Below are 14,032 nucleotides of genomic sequence, written 5' to 3'. Positions count from 1 at the left end.
AAGTTGGAAGAAGCTGAGGAAGAGGGTGACCCTAGAGGCAGACCAGCATTCTGAACTAATGTTGACACCTGGGATATCTCAGACATTGAGCCACCAACCAGGCAGCATACACCAGCTGATATGAGACCCCCAATATATATTCAGCAGAGGACTGCCAGGTCTGGACTCAGTCAGAGAAGACGTAACCCTCAAGAGGCTTGGAGCCCCAGGGAGTGGAGAGGTCTGGTGTGGTTGTGGGGGTGGGGGTAGGGGAAATCCTCTTGCAGACAGGGGTGGGGGAGGAGGTTTGGTATGTGGAACAGTTGGTGAATGGACCTTGACTGTAAAAAAAGATTAAAGAATAATAATAATGATGATAATGATGATGATGATGATGATGATGATAATAATAATAATAATGTGACCAATTGAGACATTCATCCTCCTGGACTGAACAAGTACTAGATCTTTACTCTTGTAGACCACATAGAACCATTGTTGGATTAAGGTTAGCACAACCTGCAAGCCATTATGATAAACCATTGCCTTTATACATATATAGAAAGACCCACTGTAAAAGTTCTGCTCCTCTAGAGATTCCTGATGAATACAGGGTGTAAGAAAAAGAAAGAGATCATTCACAAGTAGACTTGAGCATACTGAGGTATGCAGCCATCTGAACGTTACCTTCCTAAATGAAAATACGATGCACTGGGTTGTACTCTACTTTTAATGTTTCTAGGGAGCTAAAAACCACATTTTTCTGAGGTCAAGGTTGTGATGTGTACTCTTTGTTATCCACTTGAAAATATCTGGAAAGAACAAGTATCTACACAAGGAGGACACACCTCTGAGATAGTGTCTGATTGAATTTTCTTAATGATTGCTTGCCAAGAACAGGAGTCTAGAAGACATACACCTTTAATTCAGATCCTGAGCCAGGAAGATACACCCATAATCCTGAACACGCCTTCTGCTAGGGGTGTATATAAGGCCATGGAAGCAGGAAGGTTTTCGTATTTCTCAGCTTGTTCTCAGCTTGTTCACACATCTATCCCTACACTGGCATTGGACCCAACTGTTTCCAGTTTCCAGCCTATAGAGAAGACCAGCTGAGACGATCTGCTTGTGGGACTGAGAAACTACAGGACTATTAAACTTCTAATTTTTAGCTAACTATTGTCGGATCAGCAGAACTGTAGCCTGTAAGTACTTCCAAATGTCCCCCTTTTGACATGTAGATAGAGAAAAATTCATTCCATAATTTCTATGAATCTAGAAAACCATGATTATTTCAGTGGTATGTTCCCTTCAACAGAATTTAAGTGTCATCTTTAAATTTTGATTCTATATATTTATTTAATAATTACAAATTTAACTTGTGCTATAGGAATGGAGTGAAATGTTCATGAAGAAGTTGTTATACAATTTGTTTGTGACTTTTCTTTAATTATTTGGACACAGCATTCCAAGCCACATGATTTATCTTTTCTCTATATTTGGGTGGACATATAGGAGATTAATTCAGGAACTGTAGCACCAGGGAAATGTTAGTGGTCCCCCTTCTTCCAAACAAACAGTAGCCAATCTGATGCAATCACAGCAGGGTCTTTATTCTATTCAAGATAGCTCAGCCCCCCCCCCCCCAAAGCACCATCATCATGCAGGATGAATCTGGTAGTAGAGGAGCCCTGTCTATCGGGCAAGACTTTATAGTAAGCAGCAAGTGGGGGTTGGGGGGTGAGTGCACAGCATATAATTGGAAAGCTACTGTGGCCTTTAACATAATTGACTGATGCTGGGAGTCATATCATAAGCCTAATTTCTGCTCCCCTCTGGATTGGTGGTCTTTCTGTACAGGGTTGGTTTGTAACCTCAGGGTGCAAGTTTGTTGGTGGAATAACCTGGAGACACTGGTCTTTTTGAGGAATAGCCTAGAAACTGGAGCTAGGCTTTGGCTTTGCTGGGTGGGGGTGGCGTGTGGGGTGGGGTGGAGGGGGGGGGTGGTGGCCATCCTGGAAACTAATACTAGGTACAAGCCTGTTAGTTCACCTGAATTTAAACATAAGCCAGGTTCTCTAAAATGGAGTCTGAACTTAAAAAAGATGGGGTGGCTCTAAGGGGCCAAATCTTTTTAAGTAAAAAAAAAATTCTACAAGGCTCAGCACTCCCAGGGAAGGAGGAAAGGGGCTATACAACTCCAAGTCATCAACAATTACCACAGTGCCTGGCATTACAGGAAAAAAAAAAAAACATTTGAAAGAGTTTTGGTGAATACATTAGGAAAACAGGTGTCCATACAGCACTTTAAACTACTGTTCCTTGTGTTGTGGGACATCATCTGTGGGCAACACATAGACAGTTAGAGTTGTTGCACTGGGCTCAGAGGGCATACTTTTAAATCCAAGAGAGCCATCCCCTAGTGGAGTCTGGTTGAGGGAGGGATTTCAAATATATGCCACTATTTTCTCAGAATAGAAATGAATGGCTGGAACATGTAGCAAAGAACCCAGGTGCTGATAAGATCTAGAAATCTCATCCTGGATGATAACACTGGGACTCAGCTCCTGAGTGTAAACCCCTTAGTCTTAAAACTTGGGTCCCCAGTGAATTCTTGGGCCTCAAAGTTGTTCTGGTTCTGCACCTTCAACTTTATCTTTCAGAAAGATCAGGGTAAATCCCACCAGCTATGGTTATACTTGGGATACACCCACACAAAGACCAATTTTCTGCTGTTTAGACTTAAGGAAATGACTTCAAGGAATCCCTGATTTCTTTGCCAGGTGATTCAACCAATCTATGGACGAATTTACTGTCTTTCCATTAATACATTTTATTGTTAACAATTTTAAACATCAAAATATAAAGTATTTAAAAATTGAGGAAAATAGGACGGTATCAATTAGAAAGCAGCCTGCAGCTGTGCTGTATGATAATACTAAGATATTGAGACCTTGTCGGGCGTCAGTTGGAGTAGAGGTCTTTGGTTCTGTGAAGGCTTGATGCCCCGATGTAGGGGAAAGCCAGGGCAGGAAGGCAGGAGTGGATGGTTGGGTGGGTGGGGGAACACCTACAAAGAAACAGGGGGAGGTGGGAGGGGATATTGGGATTCCTGGTGGGGAAACCAGGAAAGGAGGTAACATTTGAAATGTTAAATAAAGAAAATATGTAATTTTTAAAAAGGCTAAAAAATAGAGGCCTTGGGCAGTTATCAGGCAAATGTTTTCAATCTTTGAAATCAGGATTTAGGTGAAGAAAAAAAAATGGGAATTTGATACCAGCTTGAAGTAGTAAAAGTCTTTTGTAGAAATGAGTTGTCCTGTAACATCCAGGAAATCTTCATGTTTCCAGAAGGAGGTTCCAGGGATAGGAGACAAGCTGAATGTTGAGATGAACACGTGATAACTGTTTTAATAATCGATGCCTATGCAATAATACCCTCACAAAAACACCAGAGAATATTTTTTGGAGAGTTTTCTAATTGGTGAAAAAGTGGAAGCTATTACTGTCACTTGCCAAGTTTTAATCTCCTCTATTACAGGTTTCTGAATTAATTTCCAGAGTACATCAAAACTTCACAGTTTTTTCAGTTCTACATGTGCCAAATGATGATGATGATGATATGATTTCTCTTTTTTCTTTAATTATTTTTTCTTGTTTTTATTCCTTCTTTCTTTCTTAAATATTTGCTATCACTGTTTCCATTTTTTAAATTAATTTTTAAATTAATTTTTTGGATATTTTATTTACATTTCAGATGTTATCCTCTTTCCACATCCCCCCGAAACCCCCTATCCTATCCCCTCCTCCTCCTGCTTCTATGAGAAAGTACTCCCACCAACCCACTCACTCCCACCTCCACACCCTCGAATTCTCCCACACTGGTACATCCAGCCTTCAAGGGACCAAGGACCCTCCCCTCTCACCTATGCTCAACAAGGCCATCCTCCCCTACATATACAGCTGGAGACATGGCCTCCCCCCATGTGCTCCCAGGCTGGTGGTTTAAACCCTGGGAGCTCTGGTTGGTTGGTATTGTTGCTCTCCCCATGGGGCTGCAAACACCTTCAGCTCCTTCAGTCTTCTCTCTTAACTTCTCCCTTGGGAACCCCATGATCAGTTCAATAATTAGCTGTGAGCATCTGCCTCTGTATATGTCAGGCTCTGACAGGCCTCTAAGGAGAGAGCTATATCAGACTCCTGTCAGCATGCATTTCCTGGAATCCAGCTCAGCATCTGCCTTTGGTGACTGCACATGGGTTGGATACCCAGATGGAGCAGTCTTCAGATGGTCCCTTCTTCAATTTCTGTCCCACACTTTGTCTCCATATTTGCTCCCATGAGTATTTTGTTACTCCTTCTAAGAAGGACCGAAGCACCCACACTTTGGTCTGCCTTCTTTATGAGTTTCACCTGGTCTGTCAGTTGTATCTTGGGTATTGCAAGCTTTTGGGCTAATATCCAGTTATCAGTGAGTGCACACCAAGTGTGTTTTTTTGTGATTGGGTTACCTCACTCAGGATATTTTCTAGTTCCATCGTTTGCCTAAGTATTCCATGAATGCAATGTTTTGAATAGCTGAGTAATACTCCACTGTGTAAGTGTACCATATTTTCTGTATCCATTCTTATGTTGAAGGACATTGGGGTGCTTTCCAGCTTCTGACTATTATAAATAAGGCTGCTAAGAACATAGTGGAGCATATGTCCTTGTTACATGTTGGAGCATCTTCTGGGTATATGCTCAGGCGTGGTATACCTGTGTCCTCAGGTAATGCTATGTTCAATTTTCTGAGGAACCCTCAGATTGGTTTCCAGAGTGGTTGTACCAGCTTGCAATCTCACCAACAATGGAGGAGTGTTCCCCTTTCTCCACATCCTCTCCAGCATCTGCTATCACCTGGACTTTTGATCTTAGCCATTCTGACTGGTGTGAGGTGGAATCTCAGGGTTGTTTTGATTTTAATTTCCCTGATGACTAAAGATGCTGAACACTTCTTTAGGTGCTTCTCGGCCATTCGAGTTTCCTCAGTTGAAAATTCTTTGTTTAGTTCTGTACCCCATTTTTAAAGGTTATGTGGTTGTCTGGAGTCTAATTTCCTGAGTTCTCTGTATATATTGGATATGATATTAGATGTATCAGATGTAGAATTGTTAAAGATTTTATCCCAATTTGTTGGTTGCTGTTTTGTCCTACTGAGAGTGTCCTTTGCCTTACAGAAACTTTGCAATTTTGACGTCCCATTTGTCAATTCTTGATCTTAGAACATAAGCCTTTGGTGTTCTGTTAAGGAAAATTTCCCCTGTGCCCATGTGTTCGAGATTCTTCATCTTCTGTTCTATTAGCTTCAGTGTATCTGGTTTTATGTGGTAGTCCTTTATCCACTTAGACTTGAGCTTTGTACAAGGAGATAAGAATGGATCAATTTGCATTCTTCTACATGCTGACCTCCAATTGAACCAGCAGCATTTGTTGAAAATGCTGTCTTTTTTCCACTGGATGGTTTTAGCTACTTTGTCAAAGATCAAGTGACCATGAGTGTGTGGGTTTATTTCTGGGTCTTCAATCCTAGTCCATTGATCTTCCTCCCTGTCTCTGTACTAATACCATGCAGTTTTTATCACTATTGCTCTATAGTATAGCTTGAGGTCAGGGATGGTGATTCCCTGAGAAGTTCTTTTATTTTATCCTGAGTTTTTTGTTATTCCAAATGAATTTGCTCATTGCTCTTACTATCTCTCTGAAGAACTGATTTGGAATTTTGATGGGGATTTGGATTGAATCTACAGATTACTTTCAGCAAGATGGCCGTTTTTACTATATTAATCATGTTAATACATGAGCATGAAAAATCTTTCCATCTTCTGAGATCTTCTTTGATTTCTATCTACAGAGACTTGTCATACAAGTTCTTGTCATACAGACCTTTCACTTACTTGGCTAGGCTTACACCAAAGTATTTTATATTATTTGTGACTATTGTGAAGGGTGAAGTTTTCCTAATTTTTCAGCCTGTTTATCCTTTGAGTAGAAGAAGGCTACTGATTTGTTAGAATTGATTTATATCCAGCCACTTTGCTGAAGTTGTTTATCAGGTTTAGGAGTTTTGGGGTCACTTAAGTGATCATATCATCTGCAAATAGTGAAATTTTGACTTCTTCCTTTTCTATTTGTATCCCTTTGATTTCCTTTTATTGTCTAATTGCTTTTGCTAGGACTTCCAGGTTTATATTGAATAGGTAGGGTGAGAGTGGGCAGCCTTGTCTAGTCCCTGATTTTAGTGGGATTGCTTCAAGTTTCTCTCCACTAGCTTCACGTTGGCTACAGGCTTTCTGTATAATGCTTTTACTATGTTTAATTATCGCCCTTTTATTCCTGATCTTTGCAGGACTTTTACCATGAAGGGATGTTGAATATTGTCAAATTGCTTTCTCAGCATCTAGTGAGATGATCATGTGGTATTTTTTCTTTGAATTTGTTAATATAGTAGATTATGTTAATGGACTTCTTTGTTGTTGTTATTGTTTGTTTGTTTGTTTGTTTCTTGAGACAGGTTTCTCTGTGTAGCCTTTGCTGTCCTGGAATTCACTCTGCAGATCAGGCCTGCCTTCGAACTCAGAAATCTGTCTGCCTCTAACTCCCAAGTGCTGGGATTAAAGGTGTGTGCCAACACTGCCTAGCTGGATTTTTATATATTGAATCATCTCTGCATTCCTGGGAGAAAGCCTATTTGATCACGATTAATGATTGTTTTGATCTGTTTTCCGATTCGGTTTGTGAGAATTTTATTGAGTATTTTTTGCATCGATATTCATAAAGGAGATTGGTCTGAAATTTTCTTTCTTGTGTCTTTGTGTGGTTTAGGTATCAGTAATTGTGGCTTCATAAAGTGAATTGGGTAGGGTTTCTTCTGTTTCTATTTTGTGGAATAGTTTTAAGAGAATTGGTATTAAGTCTTTCTTGAAGGTCTGATGCAATTCTGCCCTAAAACCATCTGGATCCGGACGTTTGTTGGTGGGGAGACTTTTAATGACTGCTACTATTTCTTTAGGGGTTATGGGACTGTTTAGATGGTTTATCTGCTCCTGATTTAACTTTGGTATCTCATATCTGTCTAGAAAATTGTCCATTTCATCCAGATTTTCCAGTTTTGTTGAGTATAAGCTTTTGTAGTAGGATCTGATGATTTTTTTTCAATTTCCTCAGTTTCTGTTGTTATGCCTCTTCTTATAGTTTTGATTTCAATAAATTGGATATTGTCTTTCTGTTCTCTGGTTAGTCTGGTTAAAGGTTTATCTATCTTGTTGATTTTCTCAAAGAACCAGCTCCTGGTTTTGTTGATACTTTGTATACTTCTTTCTGTTTCTACTTAGTTGATTTCAGCCCTGAGTTTAATTACTTCCTGTTGTCTACTCCTCTTGGATATATTTACTTCTTTTCGTTTTAGAACTTTCAGGTTTGTTGTCAAGTTGCTAGTGTATGTTCTCTCCAGTTTCTTTTTGTAGGCACTTAGAACTATGAGTTTTCCTCTTAGAACTGCTTTCATTGTGTCCCATAAATTTTGGTATGAGGAGCCTTCATTTTTATTAAATTCTAAAAAATCTTTTATTTCTTTCTTGATTTCTTCCTTGACAAAGTCATGATTGAGTAGAGTGTTAATTCGGTTTCCACATGTATGTGGGCTTTCCATTTTTTTTTTTATTGAAGACCATCTTTAGTCCATGGTAATCAGATAGGATGCATGGGATTATTTCAACCTTCTTGTATCTGTTGAGTCCTGTTTTGTGACCAATCACATGGTCTATTTTGGAGAAGGTTTCATGAGGTACTGAGAAAAAGGTATATTCTTTTGTTTTAAGATGGAATGTACTATAGATGTCTGTTTAATCCATTTGGTTCATAACTTCTCTTAGTTTTACTGTGTCTCTGTTTAGTTTCTGTTTCCATGATCTGTTCATTCCTGAGGATGGGGTGTTGAAGTCCCCCACTATTATTGTGTGAGGTTTAATGTATGCTTTGAGCTTTAGTAAAGTTTCTTTTATGTATGTGGGTGCCCTTACATTTGGAGCATATATGTTCAGAATTGAGAGTTCATATTGGTAGACTTTTCCTTTGAAGAGTATGAAGTGTCCTTCCTTATCTTTTTTTGGTAACTTTTGGTTGAAAGTCAATTTTATTTGATATTAGAATGGCTGCTCCAGCTTCTTTCTTGGGATTGTTCGCTTGGAAAATTGTTTTCCATCCTTTTACTCTGAGGTAGTGTTTGTCTTTGTCACTGAAGTGTGTTTCCTGTATGCAGCAAAATTCTGGGTCCTGTTTATATATCCAGTCTGATAGTCTATGTCTTTTTATTGGGGTCCAATGATGTTAAGACAAATTAAGGAAAAATGATTGTTGCTTCCTGTTATTTTTGTTATTAGAGGTGGAATTATGTTTGTGTAGCTATCTACTTTTGGGTTTGTTGGAAGATTACTTTCTTGCTTTTTCTAGGTTATAGTTTCCCTCTTTTTATTGGAGTTTTCCATCTATTATCCATTGTAGGGCTAGATTTGTGGAAAGATATTCTGTAACTTGGTTTTGTCATGGAATATCTTGTTTTCTCCATCTATAGTGATTGAGAGTTTTGCTGGTTATAGTAGTCTAGGCTGGAATTTGTGTTCTCTTAGGGTCTGTATGATATCACTCCAGGATCTTCTGGCTGTTATAGATTCTGGTGAGAAGTCTGGTGTAATTCTTATAGGTCTGCCTTTATATGTTACTTGACCTTTTTCCCTTACTGCTTTTAATATTTTTTCTTTGTTTTGTACATTTGATATTTTGATTTTTATGTGACAGGAGGTATTTCTTTTCTGGTCTAGTCTATTTGGAATCCTGTAGGCTTCTTGTATGTTCATGGGCATCTCATTCTGTAGGTTAGGGAAGTTTTCTTGTATAATTTTGTTAAAGATATTTACTGGCCCTTTAAGTTGGGAATCTTCACTTTCATCTATACCTATTATCCTAAGGTTTGGTCTTCTCATTGTGTCCTGGATTTCCTGGACGTTTTGCATTAGGAGCTTTTTGCATTTTGCGTTTGCTTTGATAGTTGTGTCAATGTTTTCCATGATATCTTCTTCACATGAGATTCTCTTTTTTATCTCTTGTATTCTGTTGGTGATGTTTGCATCTATGACTCCTGATTTCTTTCCTAAGTTTTATAACTCCAGGGAATTCTCCCTTCGATATTTCTTCATTGTTTCTACTTCCATTTTTAGATCCTGGATGGTTTTGTTTAATTTCTTCACATGTTTTGTTGTGTGTGCAATTATTTAGGGGATTTTTGTGTTTCCTCCTTAAGCACATCTACTTGTTTACCTGTGTTCTTCTGTACTTCTTTAAAGGAGTTATTTCTGTCCTTCTTAAAGTCCTCTATCATCATCATGTGATAGTAAATCTGAATCTTGCTTTTCTGCTGTGATGGCCTCTCCAGGACTTGACATGGTGGGAGAACTGGGTTATGATGATGCCAGGTAACATTGGTTTCTGTTTCTTATGTTCTTGAGCTTGCCTTTCGCCATCTGGTTATCTCTAGTGCTACCTGCACTCCCTGTCTCTGACTGGAGCTTATCTCTCTTGTTATCCTGCTTGTGTCAGAACTCCTCAAAGTCTAGCTTTCTCTGTGATTCTGTGGTCTTGAGATCCTGGGTGGAAGAGCTCCTAGTATTCAGGTTGCCTCTGGAATACTGAAATCCTATGATCCGGGGTGTATTAAAGCTCCTGAGAATCCAGCTTCCTCAACTACTCTGAGTGTAGCTGATTCTCAGCTGCTCTGAGTACAGTGGTTCCTCCTCTGCTCTGAGTGAAGTGGTTCCTCTGCTTCTCTGAGTACAGTGGTTCCTGTAGATGGGTCAGGATTTGGTATGTTGAGGGGAGTAGACCAGCTAGGAGTCTGCCCTACCAGAAAGGCCACTGTTTCCATTTTTAAAATGTAAAATTAGATTTTTTTCTCACTTAGTCCATCCTTACCACAAGCTGGATCTCTTCAGGTATCATGAGCTGTGTGGAAATAGTCCTAGACAATGGGGTCCTATTATCAGTATGCTGAGAATGAACCTCTCTATTAGCATTGGTCTATATTTGAGAAATTGGATGTAACCCCATAGCACAAGGACACAAAAGAATGGAACAGAGTCCTTTCCCAGGGAGACTGGCCTGGCTACAAAAAATGGCCACACCAGATTCTGTATCTATACTCATGTAATCTCTAAGTCTCCATTGCAAGAGGTTTGAACATCATACAATTGTCTCTTTATTCACTCTCTCCATCCAATACTAGGCCACCTGTTCTCTACTGCTCTTGTCCAAACCCACCAACATCCAATCAACAAATCCTATTACACAATCTCTTCCAAGATGATGAATGAAATCTTATAAGTGTATATTGCCTACTAAGTATATTATAGGCAAACTAACACCCAAAGGACCTAAGAAGGTAGGTAAACAGGAGCACCTTCTGAATTATAATAGCCAAGGATTAGATGTTTAAGCAAGTCTTCTAGGTATGGGGCTCTACCCACTGAAATGTATGTCCTACCAAATCATAGACTCAGAAGCTCTTACCACATCAGGATTAGCTTTATAAAATGAGACCCCAGAGCTATGTAGCTAAGTTTTCCTTGCCCATTCCACCTTTGTCAGAGCCAATGAAGGTGTGAAGCCCTGGATTCTAGCACACATTCTCTTCCTACTCCTGTCTACCACCTAACTTCTGTCTGTCTCTTGAATGTATTCTCAAGTACTTTGAGCTCTCTCAACTGAATATCTAGTTCAGCCAGATGTTATTTCTCTCAACAGTTGAGGAACTTGAAGAGTTCCCAGGCCTTCTGTGAAGCCTATATGGACATGGGAGAAAACACAGGTGCTTCCCAGCCAAGACTCTGTAATACTCAGCCTTCCCCTGTGGAGTCCAGCCAGGTTGTTTCAGGTCAGAGCTCAGAGATGCCTACCTGGAAACAAACAGTGATGACATCTGCATCCTGTAGCACAGAGGAGACAGCCTGTACTCAGAACTCAACAGCACACCCAGGAAAAGCTATTGAATTCCATTTTGGAGAGCCAAGTGAGACCTCTTCCTTGAACCAGCAAGTTGCGTTTGCTGAGCAGAAAAATATCCCTGCAGGCCCTCAGCTTATGCAGCTCAACAGCAATCCCATGACTTGCCTCTTTCATCCCCAGATGACAGCAGTACTTGACACCGAGGATACTTTCTACAATGATGGCTACTGTTTGAGGACACTGAGCCCTGACAAGACTGTCTTGATCCATAATACAGGCATGTGTGAGAGTCAGAGTACTACCTCTCATAATCATCAAATTGCTCTCTCTGGAAGCCATGTAGGCCATGACCCAAAAATGGATCACTTCCTTGCTTCTGCAAATGACCAGACCCTCAGTGGTGACCTTCAGATGACTTTCAATGATGACCAGACATCCTACTACAGTCAGCTGACAACCAGGAATGGAGGGCATCTGACTCTCTATGGAAATCAGATGACAGCACCCAGTTATAGCCAGGCCCTTCATCCCAATGAAATTCTAACCTCCCTTTCTGAACAGAATCCTTTGGGAGATTCACAGAGGAACCTAGTAGCTGATAACAGATCCTATGGAGATCAGATGATAACCCCCAATGGATACCAAGTTTTCTATGAGCCACAGAAGAGAGATAACTGTGACCAGATAAAGCACCACTATCAGATGACATCCTTCGGTGGTCAGAAAGTCTGCAAAGGTCAGGAGAGTCTCTTCAGTGGTGAGTACTCCCTCTCTGGGTATCAGACATCAGGCTACAGATGTGACCAGAATTTGATTGAGAATCACCAGGTGACAAGTCTAATCGATGGCCAGCCTCTCTATGACTTTCAGATGCCAATCTTTGGTTTTGACACAATTCTTCATGGGACTCAGACAACATTCAATGCAGAAGACAGCCTGGATTTTCATTCAGAGAAAAGTTTCAGTTCTGAAGAGATGTTCTACTTTAGTCAGATGAGGGCCTCTCTTGATCAGAATGTCTACCCAAGTCAGAATGGAACACCCAATATTGATGAAAGCCTTGATTCTCAGGTGACATTACTTAGCAACCAAGCCCCATATGTGAGTGAATCCTCATATCCTTCAAGTTCCCCTGTGATAAAAAGACAACCTCAGGAAAGCTCTTCACCTTCTGGTTTGATCCAGGAACAACATCCAGAGATGAATTTAGACCTCAAGACCCAGAGCCATGCGTTCAAGAAGACCCCTTATCCTTTGAAACGATACAACTGTACCTACCAGGATTGTAACAAGTCTTACACAAAGTCTCATCACCTCAAAAATCACATGAAGAAACACACTGGTGAGAGGGATTATGCATGTGATGAGACTGGATGCCCATGGTCATTCTTCCGCTTAGAAGATCTCAAGAGACACAAAATAAAGCACAGTGGGGTGAGGCCCCATACATGTCCAGAGTGCAACAAAAGCTATTCCAGATTGAATTATCTCAACCAGCATCTGAAGAGCCATACTTAAGCATCACATACCACTGCAACCTAACTGTCCACAAACAATATCTTCCCTTTAAAAAGTTCTATTGTTTCCTACCTATAACTCTGTCAACAACAAATAGAGTTTAATGCTGTGTTTAGATGACAAAACAAACAAATGAACAAACATTTAGAATAAGAAACTGTACCATTGATCCTGAGACCTCTTATTTTGCATGGGGAAATCTTCTTAACTTAGCCTTTTTAATGACAGCATAACTGTATTTCTATAACAAATTTTGGCTTATTGTAGTTTGGACTAAGATAGTATAGGAATATAAAAATTAAGACACTGCTGAAAGTATCATTGTATACTGAATTGGATCAATATTTCTCCCATGTTATCTTTACCCTCAAATTTTGTTAATATTTTTAGTTATGTATGCCAGTTAAGGCCATAAGAACATTGGATAAATTAGGACTATGATTGACATGATTTATACCATTATATTTGGTTGAGAATGTGTTTATAGAGACACATACTTTTTTTCTGGATTTATAATTGCTATATTTCTTAAAATATCTATCCTTCCTCCATCTTAAGGAGTATAAACTGAGATTTCTAAAATCCCTTACGAATTTCTAGTTGATTATCAGCATCATTATTTGGCTCCAGTGACTTTTGACTTTGTTATAAAAAGGAAACCCAAAACTGGATTACTTACACGATAGAGAGCAGAGCAAACTTTGATTTTAGTCATAAAATGGAGAAAAATATGTAAATATACAGTTCCTGTGATTTTTTCAAGAGTAAGAATAAGGAAGAACAATACAAAGTAGGAAGTGGGAGCCTAGTATGACTGTAGCTTTTTGTTTCTTCATCTACTGTCCTATTCAGTGGCTTGTTATTCTTCATCTATTGTTCTATTCTGTCACTTATTTTTTCATTGTTGACTAGTGACTAAAAGAAAACCTTTATTTTTAATGACTGGAAAGAATCAATCATCAGTAATCTCAAAGAAGAAGAAAACTAGTTATATAGAAGGAAGAAACTCATTTTAATTTCTGTAATCTGCAATTAAAAACAAAGAATGAATTTGAAGAAAGATTGGGATCCCAAATGGGGCTCTGGAGATTTCTGAAATTGTGTGAAGCCCATGGAGAGTTTGCAAGTATTTATAGCCGGCTAATCTAGTTATTTTTATTGCTTTATACAATAACATCATTGCCAAGGTGTTACCATGATTGCAAATGTTAAAGATTATTTTAAGAATTGCCAATTTTTGTTGCAGTGTACTATAAATAGAACAGCAGCTAGTTAAAAACAATGACATAACAGATGTATATATCCTCAGTGTCAGAAGAAGAAAATATCATAGTTAAAATCAGGTAAAAATAATCAGAAAACTTCAAACTACCAACTTAATATAAATATAAAATTTTAAATAGATAAATGAATTTTTATATTTGAAATTGTAACATGTAAAATTATTTGTATATGCTCATTCATATGTATAAGATAACTTTTCATAATATCTCAAGCAAAA

At 39.0% G+C, this 14,032-nt stretch overlaps 1 protein-coding gene across 1 annotated transcript; it reads left to right on the top strand.

Annotated features, from left to right (window-relative positions):
- The first annotated feature begins 10,854 nt into the window (after nt 1–10,854).
- On the top strand, nt 10,855–12,531 carry LOC114625995 (Kruppel-like factor 18). Its single transcript, XM_028773371.1, has one exon. The coding sequence runs from the start codon at nt 10,855–10,857 to the stop codon at nt 12,529–12,531; it is 1,677 nt and encodes a 558-aa protein (XP_028629204.1).
- Nucleotides 12,532–14,032: the final 1,501 nt, after the last annotated feature.

The sequence above is a fragment of the Grammomys surdaster genome, unplaced genomic scaffold (assembly GCF_004785775.1).
Source record: "Grammomys surdaster isolate TR1022 unplaced genomic scaffold, NIH_TR_1.0 225, whole genome shotgun sequence".
Taxonomy (NCBI): domain Eukaryota; kingdom Metazoa; phylum Chordata; class Mammalia; order Rodentia; family Muridae; genus Grammomys; species Grammomys surdaster.
Note: the sequence above shows the minus strand (reverse complement) of the source record. Positions and strands in the feature narration are given on the sequence as shown.

Excerpts from the sequence above, each read along its gene's own strand:
- LOC114625995 (XM_028773371.1), top strand. The coding sequence starts at position 10,855 with ATGGACATGGGAGAAAACACAGGTGCTTCCCAGCCAAGACTCTGTAAT.